Raw genomic sequence first — 26,383 nt, 5'->3', positions numbered from 1 at the left:
TATAAAAAAAAAATTAAAACACTCCTGAACATAGTTAAAACATTTAATTTTTAATAGAGTATTTTTTTAAAGTATTGAATATTTATTTATACTATTAGATAATAAATTAATATGATAGGTTAATCTGTTATTATAAGCTTTACTAGAGGGCTTATATCACTAACAAATCCAAGACATGTCCATTTCCAAAACCAGAATTCAATGACTTAGTTATAAGACATAATCTGAAATTGTTAAGCAACATCCACATGACTGGAAAATGTAACACGTTTTCTCAAGGGGAATAGAGAGAGAAAAGGCTCTTAGCCTACTCTGCTCAACTGATCCTTGGATGTGCTTTCAAATATCTTGTCAGCACTTGCTACCTCAAAACCATCTCTTCTATGGAACTCTTTAACCTGTTTCATTAGTTAGAAGAAGGATTAGCAAATCCAGCAGAAAATGCCTAGCAGGTGGTTCAAAACTCAAAAGTAGTTCACAGTTTCATCATTAACCAAAAAGATCTGTCACAAAAGATAAGAACTATAATAAAAAGTTAAAGCCATATGTTTAAAAACAAAGAAACATGCTTACCTCTGTGTCAGGTAAGTTTCTATACTGAGGCAGCACCAGACGCTCGGCAAATTCAATGTATGAGCATGGGACTGATTCAGTTATACCATCAGAAAATTGGAAAGAAATTGAATCTGCTACAGTTGAGCTTTGCTGCAGAAGACCATCAGGGCTCACTGGAAGTAGAGCAAATATTCAAAATCATTTATATGATCCTTGATCACAACCAACTACAACTTGCTATGATCATCTCAAAAAGTCGACAACATCCGCATGTTCATAGTTAGTCTAGGTTATAATTTCCATATTCATCTCACAATTAGGAGCATGATTCACAATCTGATGATATGCTTTATTTTTTCAATTCTAAATGATAAGTCCCCTGATCCATTGAGATACACAGCCATGCAAACAGATTAACAAACTTCTTTATACCATTCCTGTTATGTCAGTACTCAGTATTTTCAAGTGAAAAGGGCTTCACACGACTTTTATTTCCTATGAGGACAGAAGATAGATTTGACGAATGAGGCCAAATTTTCAGAAGGTGAACACAAGCAGGAATTGAAGGAATATAGTCATGTTTTCCATTAATGAATATAAGAGGAAGTTATTTGCTCTTCAATCCTCATTTTTCACTTGAGATAGCAATTGTCTTATCAGAGAAACCAGGCTGAGATTGTCTTACATTGAACATTGAATGCTTTTATTTTGGTTAGTAAAAGACCTAGAAAACCTTGTACTTGCATAATAACAAACAAGGGTACAAACCTTTCAGTAATCCTCCTTCAGAATTCAATCTGAATCCACTCTCCTCTATAAACTGATTCAGTGCTTTTATATCCTTCAAATGAGTGTTCAGCCGATGAGTGGATATAGTAACATGGTTCAGCGCATAACCATTGACTAGGGTCCAGGCAGCGTACTCACTTTCACTGTGTATCAAGTACCAACAAACCATAACTAAGCCAGATGCTAGAAGAGACTAGAAACTTTCCTAAAAAAATATGGCTAGCCATACAGGCAGTAATAATACCTTGCCAATTGTTGAAACTCTGAATATAAGGGCTTTTCCCATGTTAAATGTCCAAGGGAACTTGCAAGTGCTGCATGCTTGTTTCCATCTCCAGATGATTCAGTGTATTTTCGAATTATTTCCTTCACAAAAAATTCCAAATTATTTCAGTTCAATTGGGTTTGGGGAAGAAATGTAAGTATAAACTATTGAAGTCATGCAACTATATATCAATATAGATATGGATTGCAGTCTTAAGAAATCAATCCATTCTTTGGTTCTCAAATTATTGTTATCATGCTAAATCAACTATTAACACCAAAATAAATAATAAGACAAAACACTGCCTTACATGTTTACAACCTGGCCTGGTAAAGGCATACAAAGCCATTCAAGAAATTATCTATGATCTAGATTCTAGTCCCATACCAAGTAAAATGGATCAGTTAGTTCCACGAGCATTTTATGAGCTTCAACAAAACAATTTCTACAACTGAATTGTGACAGATGCTAAGGCATTGGTTTTAATTCATAAAGGTGAGAAAGAAGGTATTGAGAATTAACAAAAGTTAAACTCAAATCTCCATAATATTAAATTTTGAGAAAAATATGCAGTATTGTTTTTAGCATCATACAATTCAGAAGAGCTGAAACCTTAATAGCTGCTCAATTTTGCCACACAAAAATATGGTTTTGGATGTGGAAAGGGCTAGGTGAGCTTTATAAGGCCTAAACCTTGCCTGTTTGTTTCTCATATTTAAACCCCAAGCATGGTCAGTCTATTTACCTGATATGAGCCCTTTTAGAGGCCTGCCCTTTCTAGTAGCTGGGGTTACTGAAATCCTATTTAAAAGCTTACTCCATTATAAGTTCTTAGAAACAGGTCATAATACTACCTCTAAATGAACAATCAGCCTAAACTATATGTAAATTAGTGTTTTTAAACCCTAACAGAAACGAAAAGGCATACAACCTTAAAACACTTCAATATTTAATACTACAGCAACATCATAGACTTGTGTGAAAATAAAACAACAATACTACATTATTTATAGTTATTTAAGGTCAATATGTTAGGTCTAATAAGTTTTTTGAATGATAAAAAAGATGACCTTCAAAATTAATTTGTTTCCCTACATCTAACAGAACTTTTTTGTTTTTGGTCCCTGCATAAAATAAAAACTCTACATTTTGATTCCAACATGAATGAACATTGACAAAATGGTCCTTCTTGTTTGCTGACATTACACCAGTACTGAATTTAGTCCTTGTACTTGGCAACATTTTTTGTTTTAGGCCCTATATGGAACAATTTACACTATGTTTTGGTCCCTACATGAAAAACAATTTTACACGTTTTTTCAATTTAGCCCTACGGAAAAGCACTCTAATGCCATTATAATGTCAACAAACAATGGGGACATAGGCTTCTAAAAAGCCTTGTCCCAACTTATCAAGTAAATAGGCTTTGACTTGACTTAGGCTTCATGTGGGTTAGGTGATAGATCTCAAATGAAGTGTCTAAACCATTTCCACCCCCACATAACGATCATAAATAAAGGGTAATCTCTAAGTATATTATTATTACTTTGCCAATATTTGAAACTAGTTGCAGGGGGGCTGGGAGGAAAAACAGAGTCCGTCCTTAACACTGCAATCCTTAGAGCATAGATGCAGAATGACTCTAATTGAAGAATTCTGGCAAACACACCTGAGTTTGTGGGCTCATTTGATCTACCAGTAGCTCTGAAATAAATATTCTGGGCAGAGGTCCATTAATGCCACTACCACTGCCAGCCTGTGAATCTGCAGGAGGAGAAAACCACAGTGCCCTCAACTTTTTTGCTGGAAACCTTAACTCCTCTCTCTGACTATAGCCATAATCCAGAAAAAAGCTAGCCATTGAATCAATTCCATAACCATTCACCTAATTAAGGGCAACAATACACATGAATGAGCTAATCAGATATAATCAAATCACACAGAAAAGTCTACAACTGGAAGGAAGTAAAGCCAAGAGAAATACCCCAAATGTCCTGAATGCAAGATGATCATAGCATATCGAGTTGTTCTCAACAGAGTGAACAAGTTCTAATATGGCCTTTGCAGTAGGATTTCTGTTCAAGTAAACGGATTGCATACTTTCCAACACACCCCTGAAAAAACCTTCACCCCCCTGCACGAAGACAGACAATAAGATCTCAAGTTTCACTTTTGTATTTTTATTTTGAAAACTGTCTTCTATAACTATTTCTAACTAGTCGACAAACAATTTCTCATCCAAATCTATGAAGTTTTGAACTTTTTTTCCAAGACGAGAGTTTGGAAACAAAAAAATAAATAAATAAACAAATGGGAGATAGTTTCTCATCTTTTTTTCTTCGAATACTTTGTTCCAAGTATTTTGGGGACAAGACAAACTTTTAGTAAACAAAAAAAACTTATAAATGTCATCGGGAGACAAAACACAAAATTGTTTGTAAGAACAGCAATCAAACAGGCCATACTATCACTATTAGCATCACGGATATCAAGAATCAAATTCCCTTTTCTCTTCGAAAATAAAACACTACAAATAATAATTCAAGAAACACCAAACCAAGTCCTTTGGGGAATACATGATATTATAACACCAAGCACTAGAAAGAAGACATAATTTTGGGTTCAGTATGAAAAACAACGTGAAACAAGAAATCCTGTCATGATTATTAAAAAAATGGAACCTGAATTGATGATCTCTGGGAAGCATGCTGTGATTGGGAGTTACAAGATACGTGAAGGGTTCTTAAGGCCAAGTGCCCCGGGGAAGATGGGTGTTTCATTGGAACCAAATTCCAGAAATTGGGTTTGGAAGGGACAGAGGTTGTTCTGGTGAAAGAGAAGAAAGGTGACAAAGTTGAGGACTTGGTAGTTGCAAACATGGTGAAGTTTTAGTTTATGAGAGAGACTTCATGCAACTTCAATCTTATGAATCACCATTCACAGCGGCGGAGAACTACATTCATATCATGTACGCAGTTTCGCATTTTCATTTGCCTTTTCTGTCCATCATCATAATAATAATTATTCCATTTCTTTCCTTTTTGTATTATCTGTCTTTCATACTATATTCTTTTTTATTCTATCTTTCTATTATTATACCTTTTTAATTTTTTTAATTTTTTATTTTTATTTTTCATTCAACTACCTGCTATATTAATGTGAATCACGATCTCATATTTTTTAAGCAAATCGATTATGATCAATTTTCGATTTTAATTATCCCAACTTTTGTGACAAATATATAACAGTCCTAAAGCACGATTTTATAAGAAAAAAATTAAATATTACAAGAAAATTTATATTAATTGAAAGTATAAAAAATATTACAGTGTCACATAGTTTTTTTGTATTCATAAGATTTAACACATTACCATTTTTACAATAATCCATACCATACCAGTACTTCATGAAATTTGCTAAACCATTTATAGTGAGAAGATAATGGTATAATTTAACAGAAACATTAACTGAAATTTGATTAACTTTAAAAAGATGCGTAGAACTTAATATGAATAAAAGAAGATGGGATTGATAACTAAAAGAAGATGGGATTGATAACTAAAATACAAAATACACATATATGAACTTAAGTAAAAGAAAATTATTTTTTAAAAGTTAAATTATAAATTGTAAATAGTATAATAGATATTCGAAATTAAATCTTTAGAAAATCGAATTCTCAAATGTAAATAAATAATGTTGTCGAATATTAAAAACCCAGTCAAAATTCTGTTTTTTGGGAATCTAATTACGATGAGATTTTCCAATTTTTAATGAAAAAGAGATTAAAAATTTAGAGATAATTTTTTTTTAAAAAAAAAACTTTACCGGAATTAGCCGGAATTAGGTTTGTTAAAGACCGAATTCCAATCATTCACAAATTCAGTTTATAAGGAATCAAATTCTCAGTAAACATCTCTATTCTGATAAATAATATTGATTATTTGCAAAAAAATATATTTTTTAAAATAGGTTTATTGTGAAAAAAAAATCGTAAATAGAATTGATGAAATTAATTTAATATAAAAATAGAAAAGAAATAAAATTATGTAAAGATGGAAAAAATATGTATAATGAATTATCTTACTTAAAAATGAAATATTTTAGAGTATTATATACTCTTATAATTATTAGGAAACACTAATAATCAACAATAATAGATCACAATGTAACATTCATAATGAGTTTTAAGTATTTTTTATCACAACAATTTAATTTTACCTAAGTAATATTTCTGGCTTTATTTTACATGACCCTCACTTTCTTGTACATAATCTTAAAAAGACATAAATGAATGAATGAAAAGAAAGAATGGAAAGTGTAGCGAGTGAGATGGAGAGCGCGTGAGGCAATCCAGAAGAGTCTTGTACGACATGAGATGGTTCCGTTGGGTGTGGCATGTCTTGTGGATGACACGTCATCCTTATGATGCGGATTAGACAGACAGCTTAGAATGTGTCACATAAATGTGTCCTTATCTCTTCTTCTTCGTCATCCAAACAGCACTCATACACCTAAGATTATTCAATTAGGGATGAATAATAATCGCTCTATTATTTTTTTCATTGCATTTTATTTAATTAGGCTTCTCCATTAGTAAAAATATATTTACATATACTTTTATATAATTATCATGTTCTTCTAAGAAACTTTGTAATTTCAACACTCATCACAACATAGCTTTCTAGGAAAAAATATATTAATTGTGTTCCAACATTTCACTGTATTAAATTAAATCATCACAATAATTATAACTTATAACTGGAGAATGAATAAAAAAACTATCTTTTACAGATATCCTGTATTTAGTTTGTTTACTTAAATTTACAATTTTGTGGTTTTTAGGACCTATTATTAATGCTTAATTTTCAGTAGTTGAATATTGATACAGGATAATGTTTATAAAAATATGCCACTTTTTTTCGTAATGTAAAAAATAGCAATTTCTTTTATCTCATAACCACCGACAATATGTTAAATTTTCTTTTTAATTATTTCTTACAAATATGTTATTTTTTATTTTTTGTAGATATATTAGTTTTTAAAAATATATCATTTTTTATCTTAATCTGGTGGCATCATACGATGACAAAAATATCTTATAAAATGGTACGCTATCGTTTATTAATTTGATACACATATAACATCATTATCATAACTAACCATGGATATTTAAAGTGGAAAAAATAATTAAAATGAAAAAAAAATAGCAAAAGGAGTGAAATATAAAATAACCCCTATTTGTTAAAGATTAAAATTTTATTTATTTATTTAGAAAGTTATTTAAACTAAGAAAATACTCGTTTAATATAAATAAATTTAGAATAGGTAAAATAAAAGTTTATTCTGTACATTTTCTGTAGACTTGTTGGAGGATGCATGAGAGTTGTAGTTATCCATGCGATTTCTGATACTTCTGACTGATGGATATATATATCGTTTTGGCATGCTTAACTTAGAAATTTTTTGGCCCTCTCATCGTCTTTATATAAATTTCTTCCTCGACCATACCTTCATGAGGCACCCAATATGGACATACCTTCACGAGGCACCCAATAAATTATGTGAAAACACGTTTTTGTCCCTAATAAATTTCTAAATTCCACACATTTCACCTTCTCCTTTTTCATCCTGCGCCACCCTAAACATCCTATTTGCAATCGTTCAAGCATCGGGGTGGTTATTTACACTCTTTCAGAACATTTCATAGACTGTTTGTTTCATGGAGATTTGGGTTGGTTCTATCGTTAAAAAGATTGATTTTCACTTTGAAAAGATGTTTTTGATCTAAAATTACATTCTGATTGGAAAATCAAGAAGTCAAACATTCGATTCTCCAATAATTTTCTAATTCAAAATGTAAATTTGGAAACACCTTTAAGATTGGGGTTGGGCTTTTAAGACCATAACATTGTAATATGAATTGTAAAACTTTCTAGATTGGGTTGATAAGACAATAACATTGAACTCTGAATTGCAAAACTCATAATGTTTATCTGAAACCAAAAACATATTCTGGAGTAAACAATTCAGAATGATTTCAAATATGTATATACTTTTTATATTGGCTAATCTGAAATGTTTCTTCAAATTCAAAAATAAGTTATGAATTGTCCAATCTATAAAAAATATACACATTTGAAATTATTCTGGATTGTGTAGTTTGTGGATCTTCAGATTACACAATCCAGACTATAATCTGAACCACATCATAATATACTAGAAACAAAAAAAAAAATCATCACAAACAGACACTTTCGACTACCACACTCATCACAAACAACTACGAAACATCACAAACCACCTGAGAACTCAAGATCAAATCAACCACCACCGTATCCTTCACCAATCTCTGCATGCACCAACCTCACTCACCTTCACAACCAAAATTTCATAAACTTTTTTGGAGAAAAGTATTTTTGGAATTAAAAAAATTAGAGGGGTATCACAAGAAAATGTGGAGAAGAGTTAAAAAAAAAAATCTTTTTGAATTTCATTATAATATCTTTTAAATTTTATCCCTTGCTTGCTTCTATAAATGAAAAAATACATATTGTAAAACATGAAACAAGAAGAAATAAATAAAAATAAAAAATAAAAAACACCATAAATTATTTATTTGAAAATGAAAACAATATGAGAAAATTAGTATATAGTCAATTATATACGTAAATATAATATAGTATTTAAAACGTATCAATTATATTTAGGAATAATTAATTATGTTATAGATATTATATTAGATTTGTATGCATAATTAATTATAAAAAATTAACTAGTTAAAACAAACTTTTTATGATGGTTCAAACATATTATTTTATGTCATTTTTAGAACTGACATGGATATAGACGACATAGGAAGTATGTGTTTTTTATGACAGTTGTCCATTGTTCTTGAACCTCTTGTAACACTTCCAACATCAATGGAGATGGATCACTGAATATCTACATAATGAATTGAAGATGAAATTAACATTTAGCACATTTAACATATTTATCATATTTGGGTTAATTGTATATTACCTCTTTCCACGAGTCCCTAATGTTAGCAGATATGATTTTATGCACATGTCTCATCACATAATATTCCTCATCCATAGCTTCCCGGTTGATGTGAGCACTACAAGTTAAATACATATGTTATAATATAATAATTTATACATTACAATTTAATCTATTAAGATGAATGACTTACATTTGGTGCAATATATTGTAGCTTCTTTATGATAACATGTGGAAGTCCTTACAACCTTAGATGAGCTTCCATAACTCTATAAATAGTTATATACATTAAATTTTTATTAATTATAAAATCATATAACATAGAAAACAAAATAATAGAAAACTTACACATCTAGTATATTTATAATTGCCAAACTATTAATTTTCTTGTTCAATGAACACAAGAGATTGTCGAGGAATAATTATTATCAATTGTCAATGACCCCTACAAGATGAAATAATATACTATTAGTTACAAATAACTTTTACATAGATGTGCATTAATTTATAAATGTATACTTACTGATGCAAGTAAGGTACCAATTACACATCTTTGTTTCCATTTTGAAATGTTTCTATTAAATACATATGCACCTCACTAGCTTTATTCCCAACACTCTGAATGACAACAAGGTCAAGGAATCCATATATGTAAACATTTTTTTTTCTCAATGCAGGGATTATCTAAATACCTTGAACATGGAAAAAAAAATATTGTTATAATAACATACTGAATATATTAAAACTTATTAAAAATTAATATTAGAAACTTACTTACATTAACCAAAGTTGTATTATTGATACACATAACATATAAGTATCCGTGAGAATATCAAAGATATCTCTTTCACATAGAAAAAAAAAGGATGTTTTTAGTCATGCCTACAACTTCGAGTTGCATATCTAATTGTATAAATTGCATCTCGATAGTCGTTGTCATTACACCAAGTTGCTGAAAAGTACTTGGATGTTGTTGTGAATGATTCACAACTTCCTTTTCTTTTTTTAATATTATTCTATACATAAAAAATTAAATAACATTAGTATATATATTAATTTAATTAATTATAATACTTACAAAAAATATATGCATAATTAAAACAAGTAAAGAAAATTACCCTCAATATAATCGGTTTTGCTAATCTAGCTAGCCAAAGAATAAAATTTCCAAAGGCCTATCCCACCGTCTGAACCTCCTCAGTAGGCACAGGGATTCGAGCAACAACATCTCAAACATCTACAACAACCACTCTTATCATATCATCTGCAATTGTCTAGTGATGGAGGGTTGACCCTAACATATACATTTTCCCTAAGGCAACCGAATAATGTAATTGAAAGAATAATTTTGTTCATATATTAATGAAAAGTTGTTAGTTAAATATATATGTCGATATATATTAATCTGTTATAATAGAATATATGTGAGTATACACAGAGCTATTAGTTAAATAAATATATGCATAAATTTGTTAGTTGAATATATGTGAGTATACACAGAGCTGTTAGTTAAATAAATATATGCATAAAGTTGTTAGTTGAATATATGAAGTTGTTAAATAAGTAGAGAGCACCTGAGAATAAAGGTGCACAAGATTCTCTTCTGTTGTTAGCACCGTGAGTAAAGGTGCCCGTGGACAGAATATTTTCCTGTTGTTAACACCCAAACATGAAAGGTGCACGTGAGCAAGGGATATTCTGTTATTATTTTATGCTTTTAGTAGAGATTATATTCTCGTGAGTGAAAGTTGTTAGAGGAATAACTATAAAAGGGGCTTGAGACTCCTAGTAAAGGTACGCTGTTTTTGAGTACTAAAGACTAAAATTGATTATTGTTTTGTATTCTCTCACTGACTTGATCGTCGAAGTGTGATCAACAGGTAGAGCTCCCTCTGCTTCAGCGGAGCGTTGTTCAAAGTGCAACAAAAAGAGACAGGCAAGAAGCGGAGCTTGCCCATCCAATCCAACTGAGGGTGAATCGGCGAGAACATTATACATAGAAAATTTCTCTCTTGTAATTTTTTACATTTGAAGTATATGATAAATTAATTGAGTTTGTATGAGATTAAGTGTTTTAGAAATTTGATAATGTTATCTTAATTTTTTATTTTGGAGAATTTTTTCCTATGGTTATGGTAAATCAATTGTATTCGTAAAGGAATCTAAAGGTGGGTATTAACCGTTGTTTATAAATGGAGGTTATGTACCATAAAGTTAGACACATTCATTCAAAGAATATATATATATATATATATATATATATATTTTGATAAAATATATTACAAACACGAATATGTATTCCTATCTATCTAGTCCTTATACTATTCATTAGTTATCCTAGAGTTATAGTAATTAACAAAATATGTGGTCCAAACATTTCTCACATAATCTAGGGCTTCCAAAGGAAACAAACTGCAATGGGCGAGACTCAAAGCCAAGTCCCTTCACTGACCAAAGAAGCTTTAACCACTACATCAGACAAGTTCCTTTGTCATATTATGATTTTTATTATACTTATTATTATTATTAATATCATTTATATTATTAATATCATATAATTTATTAATATTATTAATATAATTTATATAATTTATATTATTAATATTATTAATATAATTTATTTTATTAATATTATTCATAATATAAATATTTTAAAAGTATTAATATCATTTATATTATTAATATTAAATATTATTAATATTAATACTATTATTACTAATAATATTATTAAATTATTAATATTAATTGTACCGGACCAGAGCGCTGGGCTCGATGCTCAGCTGATTGGACATCGACACCTGTGTGAAGCAGGTCAGCTCGGTGGTCTAATCGAGTTAATGGGCCATGTAAGTGGACCCCAGGAATGCGTGTGTTGAAATCTATATATATGTAAAGCCTGATCAGCGAGAAAGGGCATGTGGTGTGTATAGTACATTCGGGTCTAGCACAAGTAAATATTCCCTGAAGACACCTAGGCCTAAGAGCACTAGGGTTTTTGGGGATAAGCTGCATGCATGATACGTGAAGGCTAGAACGCCTACAGTAAACAGATGGGCCCATAATGCTGGTATGTGAGTTGGTACCCTGGCGGCCATGTTGTTAAGATTATGCACTCCAATGAGGGAGATTATGGGAGGTTGTTGCACTAAGATTGGGCACATTGTAACAGACTCTCCTCCTACCAAACTTATTTTCACTCGAGATAAGGTTCTCGTGAGAGAAGGGTAGTTACAAGGAGTAACCTAAGAGTATTATAAAAGGGACTTGAGATCCCTGGTAAAGACACACCGTTTCTAAGACTGAAACTACTTGCTTATTTACTCATTGTTTATTAACCCAGTACTGACTTGATCGTCGAAGTGCAATCAACAGGTACGACTCCCTCTGTTTCAAATGGAGTCGCGTTCCAACATTCTAAAGAAAGAGCAAATTCTAGCAAAGGTAGACAGAGTCCCAACCTGTTCCCAGAGTCAACTGACGACCAGGTCAACCGACAAGAACATTAATATTAATAAAAATATTAATATCAATATTATCACTAATATCATATGTATGTAAAAATCCGTATGCAACGCTTACTTTAGATACGGATCCAAATCCGTATGTAATGCTTACTTTACATACGGATCTGGATGCGTATGTAATGCTTAGCTTACATACGGATTTCCGTATGTAAAAATCTGTATGTAATGCTCACTTTTTATACGGATCCAGATCCGTATGTAACGCTCACTTTACATACGGATTCAAATCCGTATGTAAAATTTGTATGTAATGCTCACTTTACATACGAATTTGAATCCGTATGTAATAATTGGTATGTAAATAGCAAATTTCTTGTAGTGATTTGTATCCAAAAGTTTGTGAAATATTTTGTGTAAAGACTTTAACATGTTCCCAATGCTTCGTAAAAAGGTAGGTCCTAATTTCAACTAAGTTATAAATTTCAAAAGCCAAGACATTTATATGTTTGACAACTTGTTTCAGGGCTAATTTTGCTCTCAGATTTAAATTTTCTACACCCAATTCCCTTGGTGTTTTAGCCTAAAACTTTTACCATATCTTTTTTCGTATGTTAACAACCTCCAGTTAAAATTCTAGCTTAAAATTTGCTGTAGAATAATTACCATAAATTTTAGAATAAAATCTACGAGTTCTGAAACCAGTTTCTCCTTTGCTTGCATTTTTATAGAGGGATCCTTGAGAAAACTTCTGATCTTACTTCAGTTCAAAGGAAGAAAATCAAAACACGACATTTACAGCTTTACCAAACACATTTACTTGTCCTTGTAATTTTTGTATCATAAAATTTTGCATCTTTTAGATTTTTGCCCCGAGTACTCATTTTCTTTTCCTTGTTTGGGAAAATGCTTCCATATGCAATCTTACTAAACTTTGTAAAAGCATCGTGCATTAGTGTGGAAGTGTGTTAGTAAGCTCTCAGTGTTCATTGCACTATCATAATAAGACTCGCCTAACATACTACTTTTGCATTTTCTTCTTGCTGTCTTTATTGTTTTCTTCCTTTATTCTTTTCCTTGCTTTTACGTTTTTGTGATACTTTAGGGTTTTCTTTTCATGGGACTAGATAAAAATTTCTTTGGTTTTTAAGAGCATTTCCATATTACATAATTCTTTCCTGTTTTCCAAAATTGTTTTGAAATTTTCTTTTGGAAACTTTTGTGAGATATCTTTAAGGTAAACTCTGGCTAGGAAAGCCTTGGTACTTAAGAAGTCCTTGTGACTCACTTTGCTTTTCTGGAAGTGAACCTGAAACTTTCTCACTTTTGCTTCTTTTACTAAACTTCACCCATAAAATTGTTCTAAACAAAATTTGTTACTTTGAAATTTTTTGGGCTCACTCTAGTTGATTTCTTTCAAACAATTGTAAATTTTTTTTTTACAATCAACCATGAGTGAACCATTTTATCAGTTTGGTGTCCATGGCATTATACATGCTCAAACCCAACATGTTCTCCGCTTCCAACTAGACCAACAGACTAAAAATATTTATGAGATAAAGGAACTCCTTATATAATATAAACAAACTCAGGAAAGTAAACCGCATAGGTTTAGGAGTAAAAATGACACTTCACATAAACTTAGGGGTAGACACGGGGAAGGATATTATCCACACACTGAACCTTATAAGCAACCCTATTCTCCAAGTAAAAAGGTATCCTATAATTCCTATATTGTGAAAAAATATTCTTGCTCCTCCTACCCTATGAAGGATTCCAAAAGGAAAGCTTATTCATCTAAATCACACTTTAGGGAGAAGATTTCTCAAAAAGTTTCTTTTGTTGATCCTATTGTACCATCTTACACACTTGAAACTTCTTTTCCTTCTCCCTCTCTTATATCTTCCCTTCCTAATAAAGATATTCTACCTATATCTCCACAACCTTTAGATTTTTATGATCATAGTCAGGAACAACAATTTTTTGAAAGTTCTTCCACTGACAAAGTTTGTTCAACACATCATGATGATAACAATTCCATTAATATTGGCCTTTCTTTCCATGAAATAGAAATTTTTGAAACTCCAGTTTTGGAATCTAAAAACGAAACCGGACTCAAAGAAAATTCTTTGTCTAAAGTTGAACCAAACATTAAACATTTTTTCTCCTTAGACCAATCTTGTGCGAAGTTACTTGATGCTAACCTTTTGGACCCATTGCCAATGAGAAAAGCGAAATGGAAAAATCAGGCGAGATAGAACCTAGACAAGATAATGATTTTTTTGAAGAGTTGACAAAAGAAACATCTCCATCCCTAGAAACTCAAAAGGAGGTACCTAAACTTATAGGGACACTTACCATACAACCTCTTACAAATCTAGGCTACGATAAACCATAAATAGAGATATCTTCTAAAGAGTTGATTGTTATTGAGCATATAGGAGAGAAGTCTAGTTCTAGTATTGTTCATATTCTTTCCAATGACTCTTTCTTTGATTCCAATATTTTGTTTAAAAATGTTAATCAACTTCATACTTTCCATAGAGAAAATGATTTTCATCATACCTGTTATTTTGTTCAAAGGTTTTTATCTTATGGACAACTATCAAGTTATACCTTTGTTTATTTAAATGTTGAAATACAACATAAATACCCATTTTCCATAATTTAAAAATCTTTTCCTTCAACATGATGGGGATTTAATTGTGAGTCAACAAGTTAAAGTCAAGCCTTCTTTAGGATATTATGCTAAAATATTTTCATTCCATTATTCCTGTAGAAGCTTGTGAGATTTTATTCAACAACCCTAGGAATTTTTCTAGTGCTTTTTTTTATACTAGAGTTGTTTTCCTCAACTTACTTTCACTAAAAAAGGCAATAACTTTGTAACTAGTTTTCCTTTTGAAAATCTTTTGTCTAAAGCTAGACAAGACTTTTATTTCTGGGGCCGAGTTACCGACTCTTCCCTAGCCTTTGTCTTGGGTTTGTTCCTCTTGGCTACGTATGGTACGTCCCTCAAGTCCATTGTCTTCTCGGCTGAGGTTTTATTAACCTGCAAGGGTCAGGCTCGGCTGCTCTCCTTAAGCCTAGGTTACCTTGAAGACGGGTTGACATTCTTCCTGACCACGACCTCCTCTGCTTCGATGGGGGCAACAACTCACTCTCATATCTTGAAAAATGTCTCCGCCGGATTTCCGATCAGCGAATCGTTGAATGATCCTGCCTCGATCCCTTGCTCGAAAGTGATGACCATCACGTCTTCATCATGCGTATGGAGTCTTGCCGTAAGCACCCATAATCTATTCAGATAATCCTTCAATTGTTTTTCCTCCCTTTGTCTTACGTTGAAAAGGTCATACAACATAAGAGGTTTGACCTGGTTGACAAAGAATTGTTCTCTAAATAATCTGGAGAACTGAGCGAAAGAGGTGATGCAACCATTGGGAAGCCCACTGAACCATTGTAGGGTTGTACCTGTAAAAGTACTCATGAACATCTTATAGCGGATGGTGTCCGCTCCTCCGGAGACTATCATCTAGGCATTGAATGTCGTGAGATGATTTTCGAGGTCCTTTACCCCTATGAAAGAGGAAATCTTGGGTGTGATGTAATGTGGTGGCACAAGCTCATCCATGATTGCCTGCGAAAATGGCTTGGGATTATCTCTCAAAGGCAAGTTCAAACCTCGTTCCCTGGTGGAACGTCGGTCACATTGGTGTAGATTTCTACGTAAGACCTTATTAGACTTGCTTGGCTACCTGGGAGGCCTCAATCTCTGTCATCAGCCAACCCTGCATAAGTACTTGCTCAGTTTTGGATTCCTCTCGGATCCGTTCTAGTTTTTGTTTATACTGCTCGTTGGCCTCCTAGAGAGCCCTCATGGTCTCCATGAGTTGCTATAAGGTGGGGGAATCACTTCCTTCAGATCCCTGCGGGCCTTGCCTAGTGTTTCTTATCACGTCAGAAAGCTCAAACACGAATGTGGATGGCATCGGGTTTTATCGGGCCCCACGATGGGCGTCAAATGTTCTCGCCGGTTGACCCTCGGTTGGACTGAATGGGCAAGCTCCGCTTCTAGTCTGTCTCTTCTTGTTGCACTTTGAACAACACTTCGCTAAAACAAAGCAAGCTCTATCTGTTGATCACACTCCGACGATCAAGTCAGTGAGAGCATACAAAATAATAATCAGTTTTAGTCTTTAGTACTAAAAAACAATATACCTTTACCGAAGGTCTCAAGCCCCTTTTATAGTTATTCCTTTTATAGTTATTCCTCTAACAGCTATCACTCACGAGAATATAATCTCTACTGAAAGCATAAAATAATAACAGAAAACCACGTGCTCACGTGCACCTTTCATGTTTGGGTGCTATGAACATGAAAATATTTTGTCCACGAGCACATTTACTCACGGTGCTAACAACAAAAGATAATCTTGTGCACCTTTATTCTCGGATGCTCTCTACTTATTTAACAACTTCACATATTCAACTTACAACTTTAGGCACATATTTATTTAACTAACAACTTTGTGTATATTCACATATATTTTATTCTAACAACTTAATATATATCGACATTTATATTTAACTAACAGCTTTACATTAATATATGACCAAACTTATTATTTTTTTCTATTTTAATTATTCTCCATCAGGCCTACCAAGGAAATTGGGTCGAGCCCATGATCCGCTTTTAGGCCCAAAGTCGAGCTGACCATACCCAGACTGATGAGAATCAAGTAAAGAAGGATTTTATTAATGAAGGAAGAGGCCATTCACCATCACACTTGAAGTTCTTCCTTCTATTCTTCTCAAAATTAAAAGAAGACATAAAATAAAGAGAGGCCCAAGCCCAAAGCCCAAGCCCAAGCCCAAGTCCATCCTATAAAGGGCAAGACCAAGTATTAAATAATAAAGAATATTGTTGAAGGTGCTTAGAGGGAAACATTAGAAACCTCTATTGTTAAAGCATATTTTAGTCTTTAGTTAGGAGTCTTAGGGGGGGTGTGTTAGTAGATAGGTGTAGGAGTAAATAAGGAGGTGCCAAAATGAGAGAAGGGATCACACCTTCCTTATGTATTGTTTTAGGCGCCAATTCTAGAAGCTTTTTAGGAGGGAGTTTTTGAATTTGTGTAGCTTGCATTTCAGCACCTTAGGCTATAAACAGAGGTGCTCCCTTTGTATTTTTCAGATTTGAATTTATCTAAAGAAACTATACTCAAAATTGGAGTGAGGATTGGAGAGCTTTTGAGCCTTCTTCTCTAGTCTTATCTTGAAGGATCATGGTTTCCTCAAGTGGCGGCTTGCACACTCATCTAGGAGCATCCATACTTCTAGTGGCGTGATCATCCAACCATTCTTCCATCTTCATGAGCATTCTCTTCTCCTTCCTTTCTTATCTTGTTAATTTCCTTGTCTTAGCTTGTTTCCTAGTTGTTTTGGTTCGGCAATTTCAGCTTGTTTTGTGTAGCTATGGTTCATTTGTGTTCTTGGCTGTTTTTCATCTTTTCTTCTTCAATTCCAGCAATTTGATTCGGTTCCTTACTGTTTTGTGTTGTTAATTAGTGTTTTTGCCTTTCCTCCATCTCTTTTGGTTCAATTTGACAATATGTGGAACATCTAAATGAGTTTGGGATTTGGTACTAGTTTTTGGTGAGTTCTTGTCTTAGAACAATGATCCAACTCTAAGAAAAGTGCCTCAATAATGTCCAGCTCAAGATGATTCCTAAGAATGTCAAGAAACATTCTCTATATGGCTAGTGGAATCACATCACAGACCGAGGTACCGAGCACACGAGCACTCCTGTCTAGTACATAAAATATTTAAATTCTAAGTCTAATTAATTAAAAAAATAGCATTGAAATATGTTTTTAAATAAAAATATTTACATCATAATATTAATTTTACAAAACACTTATATAATTTACTAATTTTCAGGAAAAATTAACTATATAAATAAATAAAGTTTTGTTTAATTTTGTTAATATTACTTTATTTGGTAATATATATATATATATATATATATATATATATATATATCATAATTTTAAATTTAAGATATTATCTTATATATCTATATGTATAATTATTTTACACATAATTTTAAATTATATAATTTATTATAATATTAAATTAAATAATAATAATTTAAATATATTTATGATATTAATTATAACTTTAAAATCTTATATATTTTTATATATAAATAAAAATATCATGTTAAATAATTTAGTTAAAAAATATATTTTAATAATTTTCATATTTTATAAAAATTAAATTAAAAATTATTTTGTGGAAAATTAAATGTAATTTAATAAACATGATCATTTAAACATAACTTATACTAACATTGTTTAGAGTTTGTTATTTTGTATATCCAAATATTGAATATATAATTTATACATTGTCTTGCTATTATTCTATTATATTTTTACTTTATATCATATTCTTTTATTTTATTATATTACGAAACAAGTTTTTAATATATTATTACATAAATTGAAATTTAGCGATAATTTAAATTCAATTATTGATTTTTAAACTATTTCACACACCTTTATCAAAGCACATCAAAGAGATTATCACAAAGAGACAATCTTATTAAATGTATATTTATTAGCAATATACCCTTAATCATTTTCAGAATAAATCCATGATTCTGTTTTCTAATATTTTAAAATTTTCATTATATTTGAACGCATGTCATATTACATATTTTCATTAATTAAAAAAAACTCAGATTAATAAGTGTCTAAAAGATTAAAGAAATGTATAAGCGTGTTTAATTTATAGTTTAAAGAAAATTACATTTATATCTCCTCATATCATATGATAAATGACGTTTAAATTTCTACTTTTAAAATAAATATTTATCTTCTCTATCTTTTTAATAAAAATAATACTTTCATAATTCTCTAGTTTTTAAATAGTTATTTATCTTCCTAATATTTATAATAAATGAGACACGTCTTTTTTCTTTTTTTTTAAATTGTTAACCATTTTCTTTATTTCATCTAAAAATAATGGCTCAGCTAAATTTAAATAAAAATTTAAATTTTAAAATGAAAAAATAAAAAATTATAACAAAAAAGTGAATAGTTTAATTATAGAGAGATTGTCCTAATCTTTTATTATATTATCAATTAAGGTTCATAAGTTTTGGGTTTAGCATTGAATTAATATTTGATCATGCAAAATTAAGTTTTGACCTAATGATAAATTTTAAAAACCAAAAAATGACGTTGCATATAATTTTAAAAAAAAATGTTCACACTTCTTATGTATTAATAAAATAACATTCATGCTCCTTATTTTTTTTATATTTATATTATAATTATATGTAAATAAAATAATACATTTAATTATACATATGAATTAATTGATAATATTCAAATTTTATGATTCAAAATAAATCGTGGAAACATATATAAATTATGAATATTATATCCATCCAAAATTTATAGGATCAAGTCATGAAGAATAAATCTAAAAAAAAACTTTAGAAATATTTCTATGTTATCTTGTTTATTTATTTTGCTAGATTTATGTTTAGTTAATGTGTGTAATTTATTTTCCTTATTTATAGCATATTTGGTATACACAAGACAAGTGGCATACATCCTTTGATATTCATAGCTATTTTTTTTTAAACTAAACATTTGTTTTATAAAAATATTTTTTTTCATATTTTTTCAACATATATTATGATTTAAAGACAGTATAATTGTATGATATTATTAACACTTAACAGTTGTATAATTTTTAATTAGTATATTTTGAAAAAAAAATATTTTAATTAATATGAATATTTTAAATAAATATAAAAGTTAAGTGTCACTTCCTTAAAAAATATAAGTGAATATAGTTTTATTAAAAATATAAATAACACAAAATATCTCTTTTAAAATAAAATAAAAATGTGATGTAGTTGATTATAATCTTTAAAAAAAGATAAAAATTAATTTCTCTATCATTACATTTTATTTAAAGAAGCTTCTACAAATGATTTTAACTAAAAAACCTGAATTCTCCTAAAACTAACTGTCAACCTCAACACCTTGATTTTGATGAAAAAGTAACAATAAAATGATTTTATTCTAATATCTTATAAAAACAAAATTAATATAAATAATATAAAAACATTTTTAAACCTTAATACTTTAACAAAAATATTTTTTTATGAGTGTAAAGTGGAGCTGTTTAATATCATCACCCAACTTAAAAATCAAATATCTATAAAAATCAAATATCTAATGTACGTAATAGTGTTAATTTGAACGGAATGAGGTGACCTCCAACGATGATGTTTGTTACTGTGGTTCAAGATTCTTTGTCACTGCCATTTCTTCCCTTTTCCACTCATTTTCTTTCCCTTTTCCCCTCACTTCTCCAACTCCCTATAAATACCATCTCTCTTCTTTTCTTTCGCACTATCTCGTTATCAAGGTGAGTGCACTATCTTTGAAAATTAACCAATGGGAAATCATCTTTTTGTTATTTTTCTTCTGAGCATTGATGACAATGAATTGATGTATTATATTTATGTTGGTGTTTGTTTAGGAGCTTCTGTTGGGGGCTTTGTTATTGTTCTTTTTTTGAGTTGTGAAGATGGGACAGGTGTTTGGATGCGTCCAAGTGGAGCAGTCAAGTGTGGCCATCAGAGAAGTTTTCGGCAAGTACGATGATGTTCTTGAGCCTGGTTGCCACTGTGTGCCATGGTGTCTTGGCAGTCGTGTTGCTGGTGCCCTTTCTTTGCGTGTCAAACAGCTTGATGTTCGGTGTGAAACCAAGACAAAGGTTCTTTCTTTCATCTCACTTCTTTTGATGTTATCCTCCTATCACAATTGAAGTAGTACTTTGGTGTTGTTCTGTAATACAATTCGAGTTTCATTTTGATGATCTATGTTGATCATTATTATTTGAAACTATAGGTCTGATAGCATAATAACGTCCAAAACACTTTGGTAATCATAAGATGGGTGTCACCATTTTCCCACAATTACCTTGAAACTAATTCATATAATGATTTCTGAGTAATTCATAATGTTGAAATCTCTAGTATGATTTCTGATTCTTGCAGGTGCATATAAATTAAACTCTTTAAATTACCTTGAAAATAATTCATTTAATGATTTCTGAGTAATTGATAATGTTGAAATCTATAGTATGATTTCCGATTCTTGCAGGTGCATATAAATTAAACTCTTTGAATTAAAACCGAGACATTTTAGACCTTTTGTCTTTCCATCCAGTAAATAAAAGGATTACAATGTTTCCGATTTGTTCTTTCTTATGGAGCTACTTTTTGGGGGTTAAATAGAATATCCTTTACGCTAATTTTTATTTAACAAAATTGTTTCTTTATTATTACTATGGATAGAGTGTATATAGATACATATATAATGTTCGTATCATACAATTAGTGTCTTTCTTTAAGTGGTTTAAGCAAGTGGTGAGTTCTATTATCCGCACTTGACACGAAGAAGGATTTGAGATGTAATATAAAATTATTGCGGGTTGACATGCATATCTAACAATATTTTTGTTTGGTCATTTCTTTTACTGCAAATGGCTGAAATCATGAATTATCTGACTGACCATGGTGTGATGCATTCCATCAGGACAATGTGTTTTGTTACTGTGGTTGCTTCTATCCAATATCGAGCATTGGCAGAAAACGCAGTGGATGCTTACTACAAACTCAGCAATACCAGAGCACAAAAACAATCCTATGTCTTTGATGGTGACTATTCTAGTGCTTCTGAATCTACTTCAAATAAATTGGGTTTAGGTGTGGATCTTCAGATTGAAACTTTTTTACTCCTGTTGTTGTTCAGTTATCAGAGCAAGTGTTCCAAAGATGGAACTAGATGCTACGTTTGAACAGAAGAATGAAATTGCTAAAGGTATCTCTTAATTTTAAATTAGGAATGGAATAGGACATCCTTCATCTGTTTCCTTTTATTTTTTAGGCTATGTCAGCTTATGGTTACGATATAGTTCAGACTCTTATTGTGGATATAGAGCCAGATGAGCATGTGAAGAGAGCCATGAATGAGATAAATACTGGTATGTTTCCTAGATGTTCATTCACCTGTTGTTTTAGTTAGTGTTATTCATGTTTCCTTTTCAACCATGTGAACAAAATAAGTGATAGTTTAGTGATTGGAGAGTTTCTCTATTCTTTATCAATTCTCATTATATAATCACTAAAGCTAGATTACCTTATAAACAAGCTGGACCTTATATATTTGTAAGAGCATATTAGACAAAAGCCTTGGCTTTTCATGGAGCTAAAAAGTCTTCTGCATAGTGAATCATTTTTTATTATTCATACTTCCCAAATTCCTGATGTCATAAGCATCATTATCCTGAGCAATTATTTTGTATACTTACACACACTTTTCGCCCAAGGTTTATCTTGTTTGAACAACTTTTTTTATGAATGTTTTTATGTTTTCCTGGTCACTCGTTGCGCTGTTCTTGTACCATCACAAATAGCTGCAAGATTGAGGGTCAGAGAAGATATTGCAGATAAAGCGAGCAGAAGGGGATGCAGAATCAAAGTACCTAGCAGGGCTTGGAGTTGCTCGTCAGCGGCAAGCCATAGTTGATGGGCTGAGGGACAGTGTGTTAGCTTTCTCTGAGAATGTGCCTGGGACAACATCAAAGGATATCATGGATATGGTTCTCATAACCCAATATTTTGACACAATAAAGGAAATTGGTGCATCCTCCAAATCCAATGCTGTTTTCATTCCACATGGACCTGGTGCTGTTCAAGATGTTGCTTCACATATTAGAGACGGTCTTCTCCAAGGAAATGCAACACAGTGTTCGTGACCTTCTCCAATGAAGTGCAACACAGTGTTGAACAGTGACATATACCTGATTTTTCATGTTGTTGTGATTCAAACCATCTAAGTTTTCTATATAAAATTGTATAATACAAAGCTCAATTTAGATCTATGGTTCTGTTAGGTTACACATAGGAGGAGTTAGTTAGAATTAGAATAGTCATGAGTTAGTTACTTGTTTTGCTAGTTAGATATAAATAAGAAAGAAGGAGAGGGGAGGGGTTGATGGCAAATTTCATGAAGGTCTTCTTGAATCATGTAAGAGATGGTGCGGAAGCAATGGATGTGTGTGTGCAAGATCCTCCTAAGAGTGATGTTGATCTTGAAGGTGCATGATATGTATGAACATTGGGAGGTTCGGCCAGCCCAAGGAAAGGTGAAGGATGTGAAGTTTAGAGCCTAGAGTTCTAGGGAGAAGCAAAGCTTGGCACAAAATGGCAGCATAACTTTACTCACAATAAACTTGAAAATACAAGGTGTAGGCTCCTCCTTTTATAGGCTAAGGAGGACCATAATGCAACCCTAATGCTAGCCAAATGAAATGTAAATGTGAAGCACATGGGTGCACATGGCACATGGGTGCACAAATGAGCACATGGGTGCACAAATGAGCACATGGGGAGGGGTGTGTCTAGTTTTTATGCTCACCCCCTCCATGGGCTTTCTAGACCGGCCTTGGTAAATTTAGAGGTTTTTTTAGAAACTCTAAGTTTACCTAGGTTGGTGTTTTAGGTGCCAAAATTAATTCTAAGAAAATTACAAATAAAGTTCCTATGCTAATTTTGACAAGAAATTAAAGTCTACTCTACACTAGAGTTTATGGCATTTGAACATGTAAAAGAACGTCTTCTTGGATCCTCTTGGCCATAACTCTATGGTTGGCGCAAATCTACCCTTTGGTGGGCTTGCATGTGGGCTTGTGCTTGGGCCTCTTCCATCAGGGGTAGTGTGTAATATTTTTGTAGATTAAGCCTTAGCTCTTTGTGAAGGGGAAGCTCTTGAAGGAGAGAGTGCTCTCCTATTTCTTGTTCTTTTCTTTCTATTCAATAAAAATCTTTCTTTTTTTCTCTTTATAATTCTTGGTTCCTAAAAATTGGTTCGACCTGCCGGATCTGAACAAGAGAGATTGTTAGGATACAAAAAGAGGATGGAACATAGGACAGCTGCATTGGAGAAGTTGACCAGCGAACAAAGAAGATGGATTGCGGAAATGAGAGCAGACATTACTGGGTTGAAGCTGGACCTAAAAGAAATAAAAGAAATGTTGCGGGACATCAAGAAAGGGGACAAAATGTCTGAGGGAGGAGAGAAATCTGTTAGAGCGGACAAAATGTTCTTGAAGGAAAGCCTTTTGGACTTGAAAGAAATTAAAGAATTGTTGTGGGACATCAAGAAAGTGGACAAAATGTCGGAGGGAGGAGAGAAATCTGTTAATGATGAAGAGAAGAGGACCCAAGATGTTGGAGAAGGTTCAGATATGAAGAATCACATTCTCTGTAGCGAAGAAAAAACCAAAAATGAAGTGAGATTTGCAAGAGAAACTGAAATGATAAGGGCAGAAGGGGATGCATCAATAAAGAAAGTGAAGACTATGTGCTGTAATATCTTTTTCTTGAGAGGCCAATTATAAAGCTATCCTAGAAGAAAGTTGAAGGTGGAGATGCAACCAAGCATCGTTTTTTCCCAAATTCAGATTTACTTCATAAGCATAAGAAATCATTGTGGAATCAAGATTTGATAATGAAGGTGGCTAGAACATCAATGACATCAGAATCTTGGAATTTCAACTTACTGGGTGCAGAGACTTTTATACAAAACCCCCACTCATTCCCACCACCACCTAAGCCTCAAGACCTGAATTTGCATGCAGTAGCCAATGGGTTCTGATGGCAAATTCATGAAGTTCTTCTTAGAAACATGTGAAAGATGGTGCGGAAGCCATGGATGTGTATGTGCAAGATCCTCCTAGGAGCTATGGTGATCTTGAAGGTGCATGATATGTATGAAAGTAGGGAGGTTCGGCCAGCCCTATGGTAAGTGAGGAAGATGAAGATTAGAGCCTAGAAACTAGATAGAAGCAAAGCATGGCACAATGTTGGCAGCATAACTTTACTCACAATAATCTTGAAAAATACAAGAGATGGCCTTCCCTTTTATAGGCTAATGGGCCGTGAAAGCTAAGCTAATTACACATGAAATTGGAGCAAAATGAAATGCAAATGACAAGGCACATGGCACATGGCCGGTCATGTGTGCTAAGGTTCTAGAAAGTGCACAAATCTAGGGTAAATCACATATAAGACAAACTTGTGCTTTCTAACACTACCCTAATTACTAAGCCACCCGTAATGGGCCTCCATGTAACATATACAAGGTCTTCTCCTTCCAAACCGTAGCTTTGACCCTTGTGTGCGTGAAGTGCTTGGTCCTAGACGGTCTAGGCTTCCTCCTAGACGCTGCTTATGTAGCCGCTCCTCATCATGGGCTAGACACTCTCCTTTTGAGTCTAGACGCTCCTCATCATGGGCTAGACGCTCTCCACATGGTTCTAGACGGTCTAGACTTGGAGCTTGGCTTTTCATAGTGTGGTGAGCTTGGGCCTCTTCCATCATCCCCTCCCTCTTGAAAAAGGATTTGTCCTCAAATCCAATGCTTTTGCTTCCTAAGGGAATGGTTGTGGCTGGATGGTGTCCATCATCTCCTCTTTCTTGAGAAGACCTATCCTCAGATCTTCAGACTTGATCTCGGATAGCAGCTTCTTGCTTCGCCAAAGCTTGTCCTCTTGGATCAAACGTCCACCTATAGAAATAATCAAATAAAGCATAGGTGTTAGTTTGCAATTTAATTTTACTAGGTTGCCATTTTTGTTTTTCTTTTGGTTTTGGCAACCTTGGACAAAGTTTCTCTTTTAATGGTTGTGTGTGGTCTCTAATCATCGTATGCATTTTAAAATATTCATTTGTGGTTACTTTCTCTTTAGGCATAATCCTATAGGAGATGGTAACAATCTAAAAGGAGAAAGATGATTTAGGCCACACATAACTTTAAAAGTAGAAAAATAAGTAGTTTTGTGAACTACTTTATGGTATGTTTGCTTATCTTTAGAGTTGTGTGCACTTGATGATTATGCTAGGCATAGTAGAAAGATCTAGGTTTTCAAATGTATTTTGACCATGTGTTTGAGGATGATAAGAATGTAAAGGGTGCAACTTAGTTGCAAGTTTTCCAAAGGAAATCCTCAAATCATGGTTTGCGAAATTTGGAGCTCTATTCAACACTATGCTTGAGGATAAATCATGAAGATGTTTCACCTCTCTAGAAAAGAGTTTATCCATAACCATGAGGATTGAATCAAAACCTTTTGTTGTCCTAGGAAGCTCTAATATGAAATGTGTGTCTTCCCAAGGATCATTCACAAAAGGTGAAGGAGTATAGAGTTCTTGAGGCTTTG

The 26,383-nt window shown here is 32.3% G+C and overlaps 1 protein-coding gene and 3 pseudogenes across 2 annotated transcripts; 2 read left to right on the top strand and 2 right to left on the bottom strand.

The window, feature by feature from the left end:
* Positions 1-156: 156 nt before the first annotated feature.
* LOC137810593 (plant/protein) lies at positions 157-4,675 on the bottom strand. The gene is made up of 7 exons (XM_068611947.2): positions 4,291-4,675; positions 3,594-3,743; positions 3,279-3,494; positions 1,589-1,710; positions 1,324-1,487; positions 574-728; positions 157-398 (listed from the first exon to the last, which is right to left on the bottom strand). Exons 1-7 carry the CDS (start codon positions 4,486-4,488, stop codon positions 303-305), a joined length of 1,101 nt encoding a protein of 366 aa, XP_068468048.1. The 5' UTR covers positions 4,489-4,675; the 3' UTR covers positions 157-302.
* Positions 4,676-8,437: 3,762 nt separating this feature from the next.
* LOC150028983 (uncharacterized) lies at positions 8,438-9,475 on the bottom strand (annotated as a pseudogene).
* Positions 9,476-20,392: 10,917 nt separating this feature from the next.
* On the top strand, positions 20,393-22,712 carry LOC137810596 (hypersensitive-induced response protein 2-like; annotated as a pseudogene). Its single transcript, XR_016518431.1, has 6 exons — positions 20,393-20,521; positions 20,636-20,872; positions 21,697-21,818; positions 21,913-21,981; positions 22,048-22,144; positions 22,577-22,712. The product of XR_016518431.1 is annotated as a hypersensitive-induced response protein 2-like (transcript).
* An 18-nt stretch (positions 22,713-22,730) lies between these two features.
* Positions 22,731-23,413, top strand: LOC150028982 (hypersensitive-induced response protein 2 pseudogene; annotated as a pseudogene).
* The last annotated feature ends 2,970 nt before the right edge of the window (positions 23,414-26,383 follow it).

Source organism: Phaseolus vulgaris, chromosome 2, assembly GCF_051622355.1.
Source record: "Phaseolus vulgaris cultivar YP4 chromosome 2, ASM5162235v1, whole genome shotgun sequence".
NCBI classification, from domain to species: Eukaryota; Viridiplantae; Streptophyta; class Magnoliopsida; order Fabales; family Fabaceae; genus Phaseolus; species Phaseolus vulgaris.
This window is presented reverse-complemented; position numbering and strand designations above follow the sequence as displayed.

Bases quoted from the DNA above. Each gene is read 5' to 3' on its own strand.
- LOC137810593 (XM_068611947.2), bottom strand. From the start codon at position 4,488: ATGTTTGCAACTACCAAGTCCTCAACTTTGTCACCTTTCTTCTCTTTC. The intron at 1,711-3,278 runs GTGTGTTTGCCA...TTTTTTGTGAAG, and splicing joins AAATGAGCCCACAAACTCAG to GAAATAATTCGAAAATACAC. The intron at 1,488-1,588 runs GTATTATTACTG...CTTGATACACAG, and splicing joins GAGTTTCAACAATTGGCAAG to TGAAAGTGAGTACGCTGCCT.